This window comes from Rousettus aegyptiacus, unplaced genomic scaffold (genome assembly GCF_014176215.1).
Source record: "Rousettus aegyptiacus isolate mRouAeg1 unplaced genomic scaffold, mRouAeg1.p scaffold_m13_p_4, whole genome shotgun sequence".
Classification (NCBI taxonomy): Eukaryota; Metazoa; Chordata; class Mammalia; order Chiroptera; family Pteropodidae; genus Rousettus; species Rousettus aegyptiacus.
The window spans coordinates 126,407,955-126,428,504 of NW_023416307.1; the positions used below are offsets into that span (position 1 = coordinate 126,407,955).

Sequence of the window (20,550 nt, forward strand, 5' to 3'; positions counted from 1 at the left end):
TAGAAGTTGCCACGATCTTTCTTGGCTTTTATTTGCATGTGTTAAAATCATATTATCCAAACACTACCAGAAGAACATGTAATGTTCTGCATAAAGTGCTTAAGGAAAAAAAAATGCAACTTATTAAATTGGACATTCTTTTCTAGTTCATAAATTTTGGGTTACAATCAGGGCACAAAAGGAGAAACAGAATGCAGTATTAGAGAGAGCGAGAAGCTTAGTTAAGAACTTGGGTGGAGACACAAGATCATGTCCCATTCCTCCCACTTCCTTGCTGACTGAACACTGCACCTGTGTAAAGCAGCAAACAGCTTTGTTTTAATAAATACATTTTCCTTCATTCAAATCAGAAAAGTTAATTATATAGTAAAGCACTTTTTTTTGATCATCTGTTTATAGCCACAGGCAAGATTTATCCACAGAGTTTAAGTGTGAAAGTGTTACTTCATTGGGCCTTCAGCTTTCTAATGCTATCTGGGTTCAAGATTGTCTCAGCAATTCATTATTGGTCTCTTTATATTTACCTGGTACTTTTGAATACCAACTCTATAGTGCCTTGTGTTACAAATGCCAAACAAGGATATTTTCTCAGTACTAGAAATGTCAATGGAGTGGGCCTAAATAAGATTTTATTCCCAATAAACTAGATTTTCTTTAAACTGGCTCTCTCACATTTGCACACAGATAGCTGCACAAAACTCAAATACCTGTTGTGACAGATTTTTAAATCGGTGATGTTCTAAAAAAAAAAAAAAAATAACCACTTGGAAATCTCTGTGTTTGAATCTTGGGTGGTCATGTTGAGCACAGGAAAAATTGCATTAAATACATTTAAAACATTCATTTGCAATCAAACATATTTGAATCTTCCAAGGAAGGTACAGGTTGGTGATGGGGTGGCTTCAATGCAAGCAACCTCATCAGGAGTGGCTGGTGTGCTTAGGACCCTGTCAGTGGCACACGCTCGTGGCAAGCTTCTGGGCCGCAGACTCCGCTTCCTGGCCATAGGGCCTTTGACCTTTTAACAAAGGGAAAAGGAAGGCTGGTTCTACCTTCAAACAGTCAAGAGAAACCTCTGTTGAGTTCACCTTGAAGCTGACCCAGATGTTGGAGCAGGCACCAAGCTAAGTGCTCACAGAAGGGCTGAGCAATATCCGCTGTGAAAAGAAGTCATCTTCGGTCTGCCTGGAGAGAGTCCCTTTCCTTCTTTCAAACTTCCGTGCTTTTGGCTTCGAGCGGGAAAAGATCTTAGCCACATCTTTTACTAAAAGTTCTATTTTACTTTACAAAAGGACACTCACTAGCAGTCCCAAATGACTAGTATGGAATTGCTGAGTTAGCTAAGAGAAAAACAGCTTTCTAAACTATCCTGTTCTTTGCCGCTTTCTACAGATGGGTCTCTAAAACTTTCTTTAGTTTCACAGTGATATATGCTGTTTCTGGAAGCACAAGGTGATTGGACTTTGTTTCCAGGAAGTGATGACCTACTTTATTTTGAGCATAAGGTTCTATGACTGGTTTTAAATCCTGGCGGACACTGCTATATCAATGCCGGGGCTTAGGGCAGTCGGTGCCCAGTTCCTGCCAAGGATAGCCCACCAGAGTCATGGTTGGGCTTTCACTATCAGTAGTTCTATTTCCCTTTGATGCTTCAAAAAACCTAAGGTAAATGTGTCCCCTCACTCTGCTCCACCCTGTCCACCTGACTTGGAAGCCTGAGAGCTCACTGAGTTAGGCTGATATTGACGGCAGTAAGATGCTAGCTTACTATGTTGCACAGCACCATATATCGTGCCTGTTATTCAGGCCACCTATAGCCAATCTTTTTTCTTTTTTTGTTTTTCTTTTTTATATATATATATATATATATAAAGAAAATCTATGTAAGTTGAGGTTCAGAAATGCATATATTTTTTACTTACAAATATTCATCTGACCAAAATTCAACATAACCTTTATGGAACACTTAACAATTGTTTTGTTTTTAAAATAACATTTCATTCAAACTGTATATAATTCAGTAAAGTTTTTTATACAGCAAGCAATGCTTAAACCCTGGAAAATCTGTAGAAAAGAGATTTTCACACAAAATAAGAAAAGAAAAATTTGAGGTATTCCCCCCCACATACATCATTCATACCGATCCACGTGCACACACGCACACATGTACACACACACCTGTGTGTGCACAGACACATTCTCACTCACAAAGTGGCTGCAGCATAGGCAAAAAATTGTAGGTCCAAAGGAAAATGATTGATTGTTCTAATAAAGAGTCCAGGTAGCTCAGAAAAAAAAAAAAAAAAAAACAAGACAAAAGAAAACACAATAGTCCTCTGAGGAAATTACTACCTCAAAAATATGTTCTCAAGATGAATTTGAGATCTAAGCCTACCAAATTGCTTTTGCAAAACAGCTCCCTGCAGTCCAAGGTGACTTGTGCAAATAGAAGGAATCAAATGAGGCTAGTTCCTGTACTTCCTTTAACAAGGATGTGGGACGCTCGCAGGTGCCCAGAGTGCTCCCGTCACGCCAGGTACTGCTGCAGTGCTGTCTTGGCCCTGAAATCACAAAGTTCCTGTTAGCCATCCTCTCAAAAGTATAATGAAGGGGAAAAGCCTGTGGCTGAAAGACAGTAAGTAGTACAGGAAGTCTTAAAAGTTAGATCCCCATAGGGAACTGGGCAGAGGGAGCCCAGCGGGGCACCTACCATAACGGCGGAGATCTGCAGTCAGCCAGTACTTCCAACTCCTGCTGGCTACATTCCTCTTCCTAAGGTTTTCTTAGAAAGGAATGCTCTTGCCCTTATACCTGCTGCAGTCCAGTGACCTTCCAGTTTTCCTTTATCACTGGCATATATTTATCATGGATTTGGAATACTTTATGTTCTCTTACTGCCATGCAAGTTTTATACAGTGCTATAGGACACTGGGAGGACATTTAGGGTTCTGGGAAACTAGGAGGAAAACTGACCCAGGAAGGTGTTTAGGTGCTGAGAGGAAGGTCCATGAAAAGGGCCGAGAGCTCATGAGATGAGGCTGCATCATGGTTCCAATGTCTCAAAACTGAGGAAGAAAGTTACAATCTCATCTCATTCTTCTCATTGTGCCTGATACTGATCAATGTAGGATATAGGTTTGTTATGGTGACTGGGAAAGAAAGTAGCTAGTTGGAGCAGAAAAGATGTAACATGGGCAGTGACCTGACCTCTCCTGATCCTTGTAAAAGTGTCTTCCTTTGAGCTGGGACTGAGGAGGCCTCCTTTACTATTTCTGATATGGGCTCAGTAAAGTCTCTAAAGATGCTGCAATAGTGGGAGTTAGGAAGTCAGGTTTCAGCAATGGTTTTCCCTTCTATGTTATAGAAGAAAAGCTAAAATTTTCAGTTAGTATTAGCTGATAAAGTATGCCAGTAGATTCGGCATGCAATAAACAGTTGGACTCAAAATGCAGTTTCCATAAAGCAATAGATATGATCTACGGTTTTAAAAGTGGTATACTAAAGAATAGTCTTGCAAGTATCTAAAACTCTATAAAACATGATAGTTGCAAATAGTCCAATCCCTCAGAACAGAAAGCTCTATACAATCTCCAAATTATGAGTGAGCTGGATTCTACAAGGTGATTTTCCTACAGAAACAAATTTATTAATGATGCTACATGCTACGCTTTAATGACCATCCACCTCACTGCACAAACTTGAAGCCATCTGAACGTGGGGTGGAAAGGGCTAGTCAGCAATAGCTCCTCATCTGTAAGTGTATGAAAGTCACAGGCGTGCAAAGTCTTAAAAACGGAAGGAAGCTGAGAGTTGTCTTCTTTAGGTAACAGTCTTTACTGTGCCATGGTGGGAATATCCACAAGAGGATCTTTAAAACTGCCATTTCAGACTCCTCCTGGATCTTTCTCAGGGGTTGGCTATGTTTGATTGTATTAGACCTCCAAGACCATGCCTTTATTCTTTCTGACCTAAGGAGTCTTTCAGATGGATAATTTTGGAGGCAAGATCATCCTTCCCTAGAGGACTTACAGTAGCTCAGGCCCTGATTCCTTTAATAGGGTTTAAGTTTAAGAACTGTTGAAAACTTATGTTCCATACCAATTTGGGAAAACAGCACCAGATTGGTCTAAGCAATGTAGGCCATGGCTCAAACCCATCCCACTTCGTGCTGCTGAGGCCTCTCATAGTGTTCCAGGTCATCCCACAGATGATTTGCACGAGAATTGTTTTCATTTCTGAACAAACATAGGAGAATAACTCAAGGAAGAATCCGGTTCTCAGCCAGAAGAGACAGGCTCACAGAGTCCATCATTTAAGTCAGCAGCTGTTGCTGAGGTAGAGCTTTCAGTTCTCAAGGTACAGCTCGTACCCAGTCTTCGGCATGTGGCTGGCCTTGACTTGCTTTTGATGTGACATTCATCTGAGCAGCAGCCTTGAGCTGCAGTTACTCAGGGATTTGCTTCTTTAAATTGATATCAAGCTTCAGGAATGCACAGGCCCAGTTCTCTGTGCTCCAGCGTCTGGCAAAGACATTCATTGACGGAGCAATTACCAAGTACCTCTTCTCTTCAGTGGAGCAGACAAGTGAGCTAACAGCCATACACAGTGGTATGTTCTATTGGTGCTATCGAAGCAGAGAAGGGGTCCCTGGCACAGCCTGGGGGGTAGGGTGGAGAATGTGTCGGGCGAGACTTTTTGAGTTTTGGAGGATAAATGGCCATAGTCCGGGGATTCTTTCCTTCCTTGCTTTTGGGACACCACTGTGCCTGGGTCTCTGCCTGTCTCAATGGTTGTTCCATCTGCTTCTTTGCTAGATCTTCCTCAGCTTCCCCTAAATGTCGGGAGGCCGCAGAGTGTGGTCCTTAGCCCTCCTCTTTTTTCTCCTCTATCATATTCTCCCTAGGTGACTTCATCAAGCTCCATAGCTTTATATACCATCGAAATTTATATACTCAGTCCCACTCTCCTGGGTATCAGTCCCTTGGATATCTAATAAGCATCCCTAAGTTGGCACAACAAATAAGAACTCTTGATTCTCCCTGGCCCTGCCCACTTCTCCTGAATTCTTCTCTGTCTTGGTAAATGGCAACTCCCTAACCAGTTGCTCAGGCTACAACTCTAGGCATTTTCCTTCCTTTTCTTTAACATCCTACGTCAAAGCAGTGAGCAAATCCTGTTGGCTTGACCTTTAGATTAAATCCTGAATCCTACCACTTCACAACCGTCCTGCCGCTCCTACCCCCGTAGCTTACCTACACGACGACAGCCTTAACAGTCTCCCTGCTTCCATTCTTGCCCTGTTACAGATGATTCTGTACACAGCCACCTGAGTGATTTTCTAAAAATTCAAATCAGATAGTGTCTCTCTTGCTAACAACTCTCCAATGACTTCCTATTAAACGCTGACTAAAACCCAAAGTCTTTACCATGGCCTACAAGGCTCTTCACTTGCTCCCCATCACTTCCTTGAGTCCACTTCTGTAACTCTCCCCCTTGTTTATTCTTCTCTAGCCCCAATGGTCCTCCTGCTGTTCCCTGAACATTATTACTGCCAAGCTCAATACTGCCTCAAGGCCCTGAATTCACTGTTCCCTCTGCCTGGAATACTCTTCCTCTAAACATCTGCCTGGCAGACTCTCTCGTTTCATTCAAGTCTTTGATCAAATGCCACATCCTCGGAGAGGACTTTATTAATGAATTTATATGAAAATAAACTTATTCTCCATTTGCTTAACATGCGTTATTTTTCTTCATCGTACATCTCATTAACCTGCTATCATATTACATATTCATTTGCTTACTGTCTGTCTTCTATACTGGAATGTAAGTTCCACGAGGGCAAGGACTTTTATTAATTTTATTTACCATTATATTGCCAATGCCTAAAACAGTACCTGATAGAGGTTAGTATTAAACAACAAACAAACATCTGTTGAATGAATGGGGATTCAGAGGAGAGGGCACTGGGATGGCAAAACAGATGGAACGGGATGTATAAATACATGAAGGTGTGATACTGGAGATGGCAGGTACGGGTGGGCATGGGTTGGAGGGGAAACACGGGGGGATGAGAAGGGCAGAGCCAAACCATAAAGGGCTTCTGAGCTATGCGTAAGAGTCAATTAAATAGCTGATGTTCTTTGCTGTTGTTATGGACAGAAGTGAGCTGGAAAGTGAAGGCTATGTTATAAGGGAGTATACACAGCTAAGAAGAACAGTTTTGGCTATTTTGAGGTTAAAGGAGTCCCTGGTTATGACTCTTGCCTCTCCCAGTAAATGGTGAGCTGAGGACAAGGACTCCTTAGTAGTCACTGCTGTATCCCCCAGCAGCCAGGCCAGACTGGCACAAGGCAGGTGTTCAGTGAGGTTTTGAGCTAATGAATGTTTTTATTATTGGCCTTCCTTTCTGCTTTCCAAAAGGCCACATGCATTTCTATTCTAACGACTAAGGGAATGTAAGGGAGTAGCCTCTGCACCCTCTCCAGATACCCCCTAAGATGGCTCAAGCTCATGTTTGAATTCAGAGTAAGATGAGAGCCTTTATTAATTTGCTAATTAACTGGCAATAATTAATAATTACATATATAATTATTATAAATAACAATTAGTTGATCTCTTACTCAAATGTCACACCGTTGGCTCACGGAAAATTAAAAAGGGAATCCAAGAATCTAAAAGATTTTAAGCTTGGCCATATGAATTACTAAGCAATTCGAACTCTTTCATAAAAAGAATCCGATCCACCCCAAAGCAAGGCCCTTTTATTTTGATACTCACTTGTCACAAAGGTTTGAATCTGGTGACTGACTCAGTTTGTGTAGAATATCTACGATGCCCATGTCTCGTAATTTATCCTGACGTTCTTGTGAACCTAAGAGAGTAAAGCTAACAGGTTACTGGGCACAGGACCCAGGTGGCTGCTCTCCTTTGTGTACAATTGACGATCCAGTGCCTTGCCAGTGCCCCTCACTCCCCACCCCTTCCAGCCCCCATGGCCTCCACTCTCCCCCAGTGTAGTTAGATCCCCTCATGTTTGGATTCTGCAACAGTGTTCTAATTGGTCTCTCTGACTCTTGACTCTCCTTCCTGCGGTCCATCCCAGGTTCTGCTCCTGAATTAATTTCTCCATGGACTGACTATAGGGTCCAGGTCAGATTCTTCAGCCTGGCACAAGGTCCTCTATCACTGGAACTCACTTCATCACTTCTTTCTGGACATATCAAGCCAGGCTCTTCCTAGCCCAGATAGGTGTTGTTTCCCACCTTCTGTTCCCTTCCACCCTCCACTGGCCTCCACTAACATGAGGCAGGTCCAACTTCGTACCGCTCCAGTCTATGTTCCAGCTAGGACTCCCTGAGAGCAGCCTTATTTCCCTGGCACCCAGACAGTACTTGGGACTCTAGGGCCTGTATGTTCAATCCAGTTTCTTCTCCTGCTATTCTGCTATGAACACAGCTGCTGAGTGGAGTCCTTCCTCCCCACTGAAGAGCTAGTCATTCATGACCTTGTCTAGACCCAGTGAACCAGGATCTCTAGGGATAGAGCATTTTAAAAAGTTCTCCAATTTAGTTTTATGCAGCCAACCCAGCACCGAGACCCAGTGCTACCTTAGCTGTACACTGGACTCATCTGGGGAGTTTTAAAAAACACTTATGCTTATAGCCCACACCTAAATTCTGATCTAATTGGTCTGGTGCAAAAATCCCCAGGAGAGTCACATACAGCTAAGGTGGAGAACCTCTGATCAGTAGATGCCTCCTGACTGACTGCTTTACCCATCATGCTGTATTTTTCATTTCTTGCAAATACACCCTCTGCAGGGGCTGTCACTTACTACTACAGTGTTGACTGTAAGGTAGGGGCTCAGTGTTAACTGTCCAACTGACTCCGACTAGTCCAATGTCTCAAGGTGACTCTGTTGGGTGCTTGGGGCCTAGTGTTTGGCGCTTCTAACCAGGATCTTGAGTACCTGCTGCCTTCCCTGAGTGAGACTCTCTTCCCATAATTTTCTTCAGAACAAATCTCACAATCTCTTACCTTCCTCTTCATTCCATATGAGGTTTGATATACAAAACATAGCGGCAAGCTGAAGTTTGACATGTGAATGACCCTATTTGATGCAAAAAAGGAAAATAAAAATGGAGGCAATCTCATTTTAGATCATTTTTTTGTGACATACTACAGATAATCCCAACAGCATAAGAGTTTGAAGCAGGGGCTTCAAAATCAAATGTGTTGCGGGGCCACGAAGTTAGCACTAATGGGTGAACAGGTTGGACTAAAGAGATCAGGGAATGGTGGAGAATCTGGCAAACTGAGAAGCGAAGCCTTGTGAAGCCGTTCACATTCAAATTTTAGACACTCTCTGGCTGGCCACACAAAACACCTCTAAGACCATAGGTGCAGTTTGTGATTTATCATTCAATCCATACCCACAGAAACACTGGCATAAGACAACACTATGTTTTTGACTTAAAGCTATGCCTTATCTCTATGACGAAACTTTTAGGTTACCAGTGGCCAATAAATTGGATAGATGTGCATTTGATGTTTACCTCTTCACCTATTGATTATCTAGTTCAAATTACTCTTATTTCCATAGGAAGATTTTCAAAAACTTGAGTCTCTACTTGATTTATCTTGAATGTCCAACTATTGTTAAGGAGCCTCCTATTCATCTGAAACACAGTTCTAATTTTTCTTTATCTACTGAGAGTACAATCATTTTTGTTTAAATTGGATCATTTATCCTTATAGACTGCTTTATCCTAAATGAAAGAGTACTCAATGGTAAAACAATCTCTATAGATGGTTTTCCTATTGGTTAAAAAAAAAGTCCCCAGTGCATTTAAATAATTTATGCATATCCAAGAAAATACCAGTGGTATATGTTCAATGGTTTCTTAAAGGCTAGGACAGACTTATCCTGCCACATAAGACTATATGTCAACTAAGCAGAGACAAAGAAATGGATCTGGCTTTCTCCGTTAGAATTCTATGTTGGCGATTCTTTTTTCTTTCTTGCTAAGACTTTTAAAGAGATATTCTGTGTGGGCTCCATTAAGACAAAACAAAACTTATCACTGTTCCTATTCTCAGACCATCAATGAATATTTGTTGAATAAATGACTTGTACACAGTACAACAATAAGCATTTACTATATCTAAGTTCATTCATCATTCATTCGATAAATGTTTATTATTACTTTTTTCAATTATAGTTGGCATACAATATTATGTTAGTTTCAGGTATACAACACAGTGATTAGACATTTTTATTTTGTAACTTACAAAGCAATCTCCTGGTAAATCTGGTACCCATCTGGCACCATACATTTATTACAGTATTACTGACTATGTTCCCTGCACTGTACGTTAACATCCCCATGACTATTTTGTAACTGTCAATTTGTACTTTGTAATTCAGTAAATATTTTTTGAGGAAACAAATTGCCATGATAGAGAAAACAAGAAAATGGAGGGGTGAGAACCTAATTTAAGTAGAGTGCACAGAAAAGATCTCTTTGAAGGAGGCAACGTTTAAGCAGGGACTTAAAGAACAAGAAGGTACCAGTTGGGCAAAGAGGCAGAGCCTAGGGGTTCCAAGAGGAAGGAAAAGTTCTTGAAAAGGCCTGAGGTAGGAGGGAGCTGTATGGCTTGGGCACACTGAGAAAGAAAGTGGAGTAACCCTGGTTCAGAGAAGTAGACGTGGCTAAACTGTGGGCCCTTACGGGCCAGAGTAAGGACCTGGATTTCCTTCTGAGTTGAAAGGAAGCCCCTGAAGGATTGAAGCAGTGACAGGACAAGATCTGGAGGAATTGGAGTGACAGCGCAGAGGAGTCCAGGAGGCTATCATTGGCAATGAGGCATGAGATGCTGTGGCTTGGACTAGGGTGAGGGCAGTGGTGATAGAAGGAAGTAAACAGATTCCAGATAGGATTTAAAGGAAGGGCTGATGGGACCTGCTGATATATAGGATTAATGAGGTGAAAGAGAAATCGAGATTGACTTCCAGGTTTGAGCAAGAGGGTAGATGGCAGAGGCACTATACTGAGATGGAAAGGAGAAATTTAGGCTTAGGAGAGTTATTTAAGAATTCACTTTTATTTATTTTTTCCCTCTTAATCGCCCCCCACACTTCTACCCCTGACCTATGGATGTTGCCGTTTCTCCTTTTTGTAAGAACTGGATCTCTGAAGGCGGGTCGTCTCCTCCCACATGCTTGCGGCATGCACCCGGGGCCTGGCACACCCAGGGCCTGGTGCACCCAAGATATGGTCTGCGGCTCCACCCAGGGCACAAACCCAGGACCTTCTACATGTAAAGCAGACATGCTAACCGCTACACTATGGAGCCACCCCCTAAACATCAATTTTAAAAGGCTTCAGACAGTCGGATGGAGATGCTGAGTAGGCAGGAGGATACCTAAGTCTGGAATTCAGAAAAGAGGTCGAGGCTGGAGATATACGTTTGTAAGTTATCAGTACAGAGACGATTGTAAAAACTATGCGAGTGTATGAAATTCTCCTAAACTAGTGGTTCTCAACCAAGGTTGTATACAAGAACCACCTGAGGAACTTTTAAGACCCTTAAGGCCCAGGCTACACCCCAGACCTCAGCATCTCAGGAGGAAGGAGACAAGTTCCCTGGAAAACGACACTGCGTGACAAAGCCTGTGAAGCACAGATCTCAAGAGCACATGTAGGTGGGAACAGGAGGGGTTCCTTGGGGTCACGGACGCCAAGAGCAATGTTTGCAGGAGGAGGAAACAGTCAGCTGTAACTGAGGTAAGATGAGGAGAGAAAACTGTCCTTCGAATCTGATGTTATGAAGGTCATTGGTGACCTTAACCAGACAGTTTCATGAGAGTGATGGGGGTAGAAACCAGATGAAGGGGGTTAAAGAATGAATTTAGAGGTAGGGAAGAAGATAGCTTGTGCAGAAGACGGTTTTAAGAAGTTTGGCTTTGAATAGCAACAGAAAAATAGGCATATCTCATTGGGTATGAGATATCAACAGAAACTTTTAAAAGACTGAGTTACTATTTGGACCTGGTATTGGAAATATTAAGGGGGTTCCTGGCTAAAGCAGTAAGATCTTCATTTAACAAATATTTACTATGCATATACTAAGGGCCAGATGTTGTACGAGGTGATGGATATACGATTGTGCACAAACTTGAAATAGTCCTCGCCCTACCAAGCTTACACTCAGTAGACAAACAAATAAACATCTATCACTCTAACTGAGCTAAGTGCACCAAAGGGAACAGACTGCAATAGCAAAGAATAACCCACACATTTAAGAGCCTAAGAGGAAGTGTCAGTTGAGGTGAAATCTGAGCAGTGAGAAGGCATGCCATGAAGGAGTGGAGCGGCAGAAGTTCCCCAGGTAGGAAAGCATATGGCCTTTTCAAGGAACCGAAAGGTCAGTGTAGTGAACAAAGGGAAGAGGAGAATGAGTTGGAGAAAGAGATGATTCAAGTCATATAGGCCTTTACAGGCCATCATTAGGGGGGTATAAATTTAATTTAAGGTATAACAGGGAGCCACTTAAGAATTTTGGCTTCTAGTCTCTTAATGAAACAAAAAATGAGGTGAGGTTTAAAGAATGAGGAGATGGTAAGAACCTATTATTGTGGAGAACGGGGTGGGTGTGTTGAGGGGAGGAAGGGGCCATCAGCTTGCTGGAGAATCCCACAAGTCTACTAGGCAGTGCTGCATGCCTCTCTGGGTTATGTAAATATAAGTTTAACATGAAACCAGTCAGCCTGGTTCAGTGACATTCTCTATAGCTGTTAGCTCTGTCATAGAAGCAAAGAGAAGACACGTTTACCTATGGTTAGGATTTTGCTAGAAGATACTGGCAGAGTAAAAAGAGGAGGGATTTTTGATATCCAGATTTTGGCAACAAGCAGTTTCTGGTGGTCCAGGGTGTCAACATGACAGTAAGTGGCAGATTGTGTTTGAAAGCAAACAGATCAAAGAACAGGTGCCAGAGGCTAGGGGGTTCATCTGCATAGAACTGAAGCCTTGGGAGGGAAGACAAGGGTTGGTGGATGCTGAAAGCCAAAGGCCCAAATAATCAGGAGATGACAGGGTAAAGAGGGGGGTGTGGTAGGTGGTAATACTACCAGTGGTACAAGCTTCAAAAGACTAACTGCTGATTTTTTCTTCAGGATGGCAAAGAGCTCCTTGAATCTGTTTCAGAGTAGTCTGTTCTTTTTATAATAACACAATTTTTTTGAGCTAACATTGCTATAGTCACTGCCTTCTAATGTGCAGCTACTGTAGAGTAGTGAAAAGGGACAAAGGCCTACCATGTAATACTTGATTTTCTGCAGGATGTCATCATTGGTCATAATGAGTTCTTTTGCCGTTGTCCCATCCGCTATGTTGGCTAGGATGCACAGTGTCTGGAAAAGAACAAAGGGCCAGCAGTCAGGAAACCTCTAAAGTCCTCAGACTCGAGCTCTCTCAAAAACTCGGGCAATTTCCCACCTGAAGTGCATGGATTCCCACAGGTTCCAGTTTGCATGCCTTGATTTCTTACCTTGTGGCATCACTGCCACAAGAGTAACCACACCTAAGGAAAGTCTACCCAAAAGAACCCACACATTTTAGTGGTTTCTTCTGGGCATAAGCCATCCCTGGGCAAAGGCGGGCACATGTCTTTAAGAGTTCATGCTATCACATAAACCAAAGGAAAAACATAATTTATTATTATTTTCTTGAAAACTGCATTTCTAAGAGAAGCTTTCATCACATTAACCCACAAGGTTTTTTCAAAGAGTTAGTCCAGTTAGTCTCTTTGGTGGAAACTTCATAGGTGTTGCAACTTCACTCCCTTGCCCTCCAAACGTATGGCCTTCCGGGGGAAGACCTGAACCCTGGCCACTAGCCATGTGCAATCAGAGACTCTTAACTTTTTGAACACTATTAGAAGAACAGAAAGGGAAGCAAAAAGTGTGAAGGAGCTTAGTCCAGGTAGGCTAAATGTAGAGATTGGAGGGAGCCTGTGCCAGCTGGCAGGTCATACATCTTGAGGACAATCATCACATCGGTACCAGAGGAAGAAACCCAGAGGAAGAGACTATTCTTGTTAGCTCTTACATTCTAATAGCCATTACCAGCAGAAGGCAAGGATTAAAGTAAAGGTGAAAAGATTGTGGTAGGGATACCAAGCCAATGCCAGCTTTAGCAATTCAACAAACTTTACTGAGCACCTATAATGTGCAAGCACTCCACAGGGCATCAGAATGAGACAGGAATAAGACAAATGCCCTAACTATGAAGCCATCATACAACTACATTTCACTGTGGTGTGACTGAGGTAAAAATAGAGACCCAAGAAAGTACGAAGTAAGTGCACTTGCTTAATAGTGTGAGTCGGGGAAGGGTTCTTAGAGAGAGCGACTGGGTCCAGGAGCACAGTTAGTCAGGAACTCAAAGAAAGTGATGAGAGGTGGAGGTGGGGTCTAAATTCAAATAATTTTCTACAACTTTAATTTTTCTCTTTGCTAGACTGAAACTAATTAACCTTGTAGGTTATAGCTAATTGAGGAGACTGTTTCTTACTACAGCCCAAACCATAATATGTGGTCTTGTTTTTCCTCGATTAACACCCTGCAGTAACTAGATTACTAGGGAGTGAGTCCCGAGGTTTGAACCAAAAAAGGCTGCCTCTGGGACACAAGAAACATGGAAAATGCAATTTATAATCCAAGGCCTAAGCAAGCACTGGAGGAATAACTATTCCAGGGCACTTAAATCATGATGAGGAGACCTTGATTTACCCCAGAAGTGGGAGAGAGATGATCTGGGGAAGATGTTAGATTTCAAAGTGATGTGGAACATGGTGAGCCTGTCAGAAGTCTTGGCAGGCACAACACTCTTGAGTTTCTCAGGACTGAGGGAATCGCAAGGGGAAAAACAAGTTTGGACTATTTTCTTCCCTAACTTTTATTATGAAAAGTTCTTAAATACTGAAAAAAGTTAAAAGAATAAATAGTACAACGAACACCTATTCATATACTAGCACCTAGATTCAACATCCATAAATGTATCAATTTGTTCTAAAGAGTATGGGTGTATGCACATATGTATGCATATGTATGTGGAAGAATTTATTTTTTCTTTACTTCTTTTATTCCTGAACAATTTCAAATAAAGTTGCGAATTATCAAGTATTTTAGAATATACTAAGAATAATGGCATTGTCTTGCATGCTATATATAATACCACCACTATGCTTAAGAAAATTAATGATAATGGATATGCACTCTTTTGTTAGCTTTTGTGGGAGAGATCTTACAAGGTGACAAATGTGAGCATGACAAATGGAATTAACAGGAATAATTAGTTTGACAAGAAGGTGATAGTCAACTGCTTTTAAGGGGTCCAAGTGCTCCTCGCCAACTAGGCTCTACCAGGCTTTATGAAGACAAAACCAAACAGCAGAGAGTAAAGCCAAGCGCTGGGATTTTCCTGCACTATCACTTTATATAGTCGAATCCTTCTCCCACCTTCAAAACCTGGAAACCTTTGATCTGTTCTATTGTTTTGACTCTTCCAAAGTGTAATATAAATGCGATTATATAGTATGTTGCCTTTTTAATCTGGCTTCTGTCATGTAGCACAATGCATCTGCAACTCCTCCATGTATCAACAGTTTGTCCCCTTTTATTGCTGATTGGTGTTCTATGTTATATGGATATACCACAGTTTGTTTATTCACTCCCCAATTGAGGGATGTCTGATTTGTTTCTATTTTTGTTAATTACAAGTAAAGTTGCTATAAACATTCTCAGACAGGTTTTTGTATGAACTTAGTTTTCATTTTGATGGATACGTGCCTAAGGACGGGAGTGCTGAGCTGTATAGTAAGAACATGTTTAACCTTATAAGAAAGTGCCTATTTTCCAAAGTGTATAATCTGCATTCCCATCAGATGCTCTGCATCCTTGCTAATGCTCAATTTGTGTGATATTTTTTTGGAGGGGGGGATTGGGGGGTGAGTGTCTGTTCATATCTTTTGCTCAGTTTTTTATTTGGTTGTTTTCTTATTGTTGAGCTTTGAGAGTTCTTTATATATTCTGGACACAAGTCATTGTCAGGTATCTGATATGCAAATATTTCCTTTCAGTAGATGGCTTGTCATTTCATTCTCTTAACAGTACTTTTCGCAGAGCAGAAGTTTTAAATTTTAATAAAGTGCAATTGACTTTTACTGGATGATGCTTTTAATGTCATGTCTAAGAACTCTTTGCCTAATCTAAGATGGCAAAGATTTTCTCCTGCATTCCTTTTTAAAAGTTTATAGCTTTACCTTGTACATTAGGCCTATGATTTATTTTGAGTTAATTTTTGTCTAAGGTGCAAGACAGAATTCAAAGTTATCATTACTATTAATTTTTTTTTTGCAATTGTTACAGACCCATTTGTGGAACAAACCACCCTTTCTCCATTAAATTGCCTTTTCAGTTAACTGGCCATATTTGTGCAGGTCTATTTCTGGACTCTTTATTCTATTGATTTATATGTGCTATCCTTTTGCTGACAGCACATTTTAATGATTGCGATGCTTTTATAGTAAGTCTTAAAATCAGGTACTGTGAAGCCTTCAACATTCTTTTCTTTTTTCAAAACTGTTTTGGCTATTCTAGTTACTTCGCCTTTCCAACAGATTTTGAAATCTATAAAGATAGAGGTTTCAGATATTTACAAATATATTTATATTTACCAAAAATCATGCCAGGATTTTGAATGGAATTGTACTGAATCTATAAACTTGGGTAGCATTGACATTTTAACATGGCATATTTCTCCATTTATTTATCTTTTGGGTTTCTTTCAGTATTAGTGTTTTGTAGTTTCTAGTATATAGATACTCCACCTATTTTGTGAGATTTCTATATAAGTATTTAATTTTTTCTGAGCTACTATAAATGGTATTGTTTTATAAATTTTAATTTCCATTTGTTCACTGCTAATATACAAAAATACAATTGATATTTCTATCTTGTAATGCTGCTTAACTCATTGCTTAGTTCTAGCTTTTTTGATGAGCCCATGGCATTTTCATTCATTTCGTCTGGGAGTAATTTTCTTTCTTTCCAATCTGTATGCCTTTTTATTTCTTTTTCTTGACTTACTGTCCTTGGTAAGAATTCCTGAATGATGCTGATTAGGGGTGGTAAGAATGGACATGTTTTGTTCCCGATCGAAGGGCAGTGATAGATACGTGCATAATCCTGAGTGCAGCGATCATTTCACAGATATATATGTATGTCACCTTATCATGTTCTATACTTTATATGTGTGCAGCTTACTGTATGTCAATACACCTCAACAAAAAAGAAAACAAAATTTATCAGATGCTTTTGAGAAGAACTAAACTTCCAGTTAAAAACCAGACAGTTTAAGCCTCCCATAGTTGTCACTTTTGGGCCATCACCAAAATCTGTAGGAGAGAGTATCATCTGTTCTGCCAAGACACATTGTTTTCGTTGGTCTTTTCTTTTGCCTGCATCCAAATCTTGCCTCATTTTGCTTCACTTTTCAAAGTAGTGGAAATCTATCCAGGTAAACTGTCTTTATAGACAAAACTCATTCTTATGCTTTTGAACAATGTGTCTTCTTTATTTTTGTGTTTCAGTTACTAATTTCATTCAATCTAATTTCAGTGATGCCTATGAGATTATACTTTTGCTGTGTTAAATTTTTGTTCATCAGAAAACACAGTTGTTTATTATTGAATTTTAAGAGAAGTTACCTAAAATATCCGTCTTAAAACCACTTTGTCAAATCTATCACCTTTTTTTTTTGCTCACGAATTTAATCAGCACTTGTAAGTCCTACCACTCTTACTTCCCGCACTGTTCTCTTGACACCTGATGAATGACTAACTCAGAAACACAGAGGACAAGTCTATAATTAGACTCTCTGGGTCCAACTCTCCATTGGTGACCTTGAACAAGTTTAAGCAAGTTTCCTCCATACCTAAGTATAAGGAAACAAAAACTGTCTCCAGCATAAGGGATTATCTTATTAGGGAGCTGCATGAATTTGAGATCAGACTATGGCCATAGAAAGGGCTAAAAATGGTGACTCTGGGAGAAAGGATTCACTCTGGAATGATCAAAGGTGGCTATCCTGGTAGAGACAGGGACAATGTGTACAGTGCATGACACAGAGGGTAAAACTAAACTCTGGTCATGTCTTTTCCTATTCTAAGAGGAAGAATTCTTGAAGAGAGTGTTAGGGGAGGTGGAAAGTCTTTGTTGGTGCAATCAGAAGATATTCCTCAAAAGCAGAGAGCACATACCTGTTCTTTGACCTCAATGTTATGCTCCCCTTCCAGAATAAGAGTGACAGCTTGCATAATCTGCTTTCCATGAGTACTCATTATTTTATCTATATGCTGCAAAACAATGAGAAATCCACAATTATCATCTGGGGAACAAAGGAAAAACCACAGGGAATAGAAAGCTTCAAAATACACAATTATTTCAAAGTGAAAACCACAGCATATTGAACCAGATGCCAAAGAACAGTCTTTATTATATTTTGAAGCTGCATCTTGCCCTCAAAAACGTTTTTTTTTTTTTGATGACTTGAAGATGAGGAGGGCGTAGGTTTGGCCAGATAGAATACAGAATTATAATCCCTTGGGATCCTCGAGCCCAAAGATATTAAAGAAAAAGGCACATAAAAATGGGTGAGGGAGGTAAGGGAAGCTAGAGACGTGAAAAATATGGCATAGATATACTGCTATCTTGGGGCAAAGATGTACAAATAAGACTCAAAAAACAAGTGATATAAAATATAAATAATAATATATAAAAGATATTTTTATATAAATAAAAAAATTAAGCTCATAGATACAGTTGGTGGTTGCCAGAGGCAGGGGGTAGAGGTGAGGTGAGGTGGGAGAAATGGATGAACTGTTTTTTGTTTATTTTTTGGTTTAAATAAACTGAATTAAAAAAGAAAAAAACACAGTAAGAAGTGAAGCACAGAGGAGAGACCACCCATGTTTCTTTACCTGCATGAAGACCACTCACACTGTTGCTCAGGGAACATTAGAGAACAATGAGAAGGACGTCCTGCTCTAACTATACCCACATCTTCTGAGGTCAACCCAGTAAATGTGGAGGGGGAGAGAGAGAGAGTGTGTGAATGTGTGTGAGTATGTGTGTGTGTGTGTGTGTGAATGTGTGTGTGAGAGTGTGTGTGTGTGTGTGTGTGTGTAATGACATTGAGAAAGATTCTCTACGGCGAAAGAAGCAAAGGCCCCGGAGATAAGTGATTTAGGGAGAAAAGAAAACCCACTCTGGCCAGCAAACCAGGTAAGAATAAAGCGACAAATTAAGACAGACTCCTATCAAGCAAAGAGGAAGGAGAGGGAGAGAGAACAGGCAATGCAGGAATGGAGGGTCAGGTGGCTATAAGGTGCAGCGGCTCCCAGAACACCTGTGAAAGTGACAAGTGTAGACATCAACCCCCTGATTCTTAAATAAATCACACTTGTGGGCAGATGCTGACAGGAGCAGAAAAGGAGGGCAGTCTTTTACAATGCATATGAGGGGTAGCTAGTCTGGAAACCTGGGCGATTTTACTTACTGGCCGAGTAGAGAGGAGATTTCTAAGAAGTCCCAATGTCTTCATCAGCACATTCAAATCTGAATCTGATAATAACCGGAACAGCTGTTCAGTACTCAAGCTTCGTAAAATATCTGCTTTTATTTTTTGTTCAGCCTGAAATGCCATATTCTGAAAGGATTAAAGAAATTTCAACAATCATGTCTATATTTGCTTTATTAAATTATATTTTAAGAGGAATTCTGATCATTTTCAAAGTACTAACAGAATCTACAGAAAATCCTTAAATATACGTCACATTATTTTTCTAATTCCTGTTAATCACCTATAATTCTGTCTGTTAAGAGAAAGATAACTGTCACTCCTATATGGGAAATATGACCACTTCCTGATACAAACACTTGAGTGTCTTAAAATTTCTCAAATAAATACAAAATCCACTATTACTTTTGAGGATATCCTTGTGGTTACCAAGTTGCCTTCTGTGTACTTTAATGACAAAATGACTATTAACAACTATACTGTGCCATGCCATCCATGACTTAAGAGTACTCATTATGGGTGAAAATAAGGAATAGGTTCTGTTAACTTTACTGTGAACCTATTGTGTTCACAGTACTAAACTGGGTGTTGTTAGCTGGGCCATCTCATTCAAGAAGCTCTCCAGTGGGTAAGAGGTGTTTCTAAGCAACCCCAGTAGCAACCCCAGATGGTCAGCAGCTGTTTTTCTCCTTTCTGGACACATTATGGATTATCTCAGCTTAACCGTGTCTGAAGGGGAAAAAAGGCAAATTCCAAATAACTCATAAATCAACTTTTGGTATAAAAATCTCTGTAAACTAGAGACATCGAAATATCAGGTTATTGCCCTCCAGGAACTTATTTTTAATTAAAGAGCTAAGACATATGAAAGATCAAGTTACCTAAATGATGCAAGGCGGCATGGAAGAGCAAAAAGAGTACTGGGCTGGATGTCAAGAGCCCCAAGCCAAAGATGATCACAAGGTTTTATATTGTGTGGATAGAGGGCATAGCAGCTGGTAATATGGAGAATGATGAGAATAAGATCGTTAATATGTATTTGAAGAGTGGTATGGTTAAGTTCAATTCTCAGCACTAAAACTGTACATGTTAGCGAGCCCTCAAATGAGCTGTTTAAGCAATAGGTAAAAAAGAAACAAAGTCCTGGGAAATCACTTCAAGAAAGAGAAGTGCTAAAAGCTGGTGCAAAGTTAAGAAGAAAAACAACTGTGAACCTACTAGATTCAGTGCTTTATAAGAAGGTAATTCCGTCTATCCCAAAGTTTGTGTGGAAAGACAGTAAATATACCCTGGAAGAGGTAAAAGAGCATGGGCTTTGGACAGGTTCAAATCCATTTCCATCAACGATTAGCTGTGAGGCCCTGGACAATTCATTTACCCTCTCTACATCCCAGTTTCCCAGTTGTAAGGTGGATTTATACCAGTATAACTTAAAGCAGAATTAGAGGTAACAGATATAAAACACTTAGCTTAGTTTCTGGTATATTGTAATTAAAACTGTAACTACTATAATTATGTTTTTAAAAATCCATGCAGGATTACTCTATTTTCAATTTCAATGAATTTTATTTTAGTTAATGTTAAGTATAAATGGTTTTGTGGCTTCATAGTTATAAAGTTTTAAAATTTAGATTCTTATAAATTACTTACTAGAAAGTGTTAAGAAATTGTTAAATATTTATGCACCAATTCTACCATGGGCAAGCTATTTAATCACTCTGTGCCTTAGTTTACTCATCTGTAAGATATGACTACTCCCTAGCTTATTTCACAAAGTTGTTATAAAGCAAAACAGACATGAAAGCGCTCTGTAAAGTAGGTAACTCTACACAGATATCGATATGTTCATGATGAGGAAACTCTGTTTTCCCAAAATTAGATAAGTCAGGTTTCAATATCTGTCCGC

The 20,550-nt window shown here is 40.2% G+C and overlaps 2 protein-coding genes across 6 annotated transcripts in view; one reads left to right on the forward strand and one right to left on the reverse strand.

Annotated features, from left to right (window-relative positions):
• Window positions 1–17,332, forward strand: part of NME9 (NME/NM23 family member 9) — a 42,997-nt gene extending 25,665 nt beyond the window's left edge. Inside the window, exon 13 of the mRNA XM_016151174.2 lies at window positions 17,235–17,332. The gene's annotated coding sequence lies outside the window, so the exon portion shown is untranslated. The remainder of the gene's footprint in view (window positions 1–17,234) is intronic.
• Window positions 744–20,550, reverse strand: part of ARMC8 (armadillo repeat containing 8) — a 90,496-nt gene continuing 70,689 nt past the window's right edge. For 3 of the 5 annotated variants that reach the window (XM_016151171.2, XM_016151170.2, XM_016151169.2), the window contains 6 exons: window positions 18,624–18,773; window positions 17,326–17,421; window positions 12,320–12,415; window positions 8,038–8,110; window positions 6,778–6,871; window positions 2,037–2,561 (listed from right to left, as the gene is read on the reverse strand). In XM_016151171.2, coding sequence (XP_016006657.1) covers window positions 2,528–2,561; window positions 6,778–6,871; window positions 8,038–8,110; window positions 12,320–12,415; window positions 17,326–17,421; window positions 18,624–18,773 — 543 coding nt within the window. In that variant the 3' untranslated portion in view covers window positions 2,037–2,527. Of the gene's footprint in view, window positions 2,562–6,777; window positions 6,872–8,037; window positions 8,111–12,319; window positions 12,416–17,325; window positions 17,422–18,623; window positions 18,774–20,550 lie in introns of all 5 variants that reach the window. The other 2 variants (XM_016151168.2, XM_016151167.2) reach the window with 2 other exon arrangements.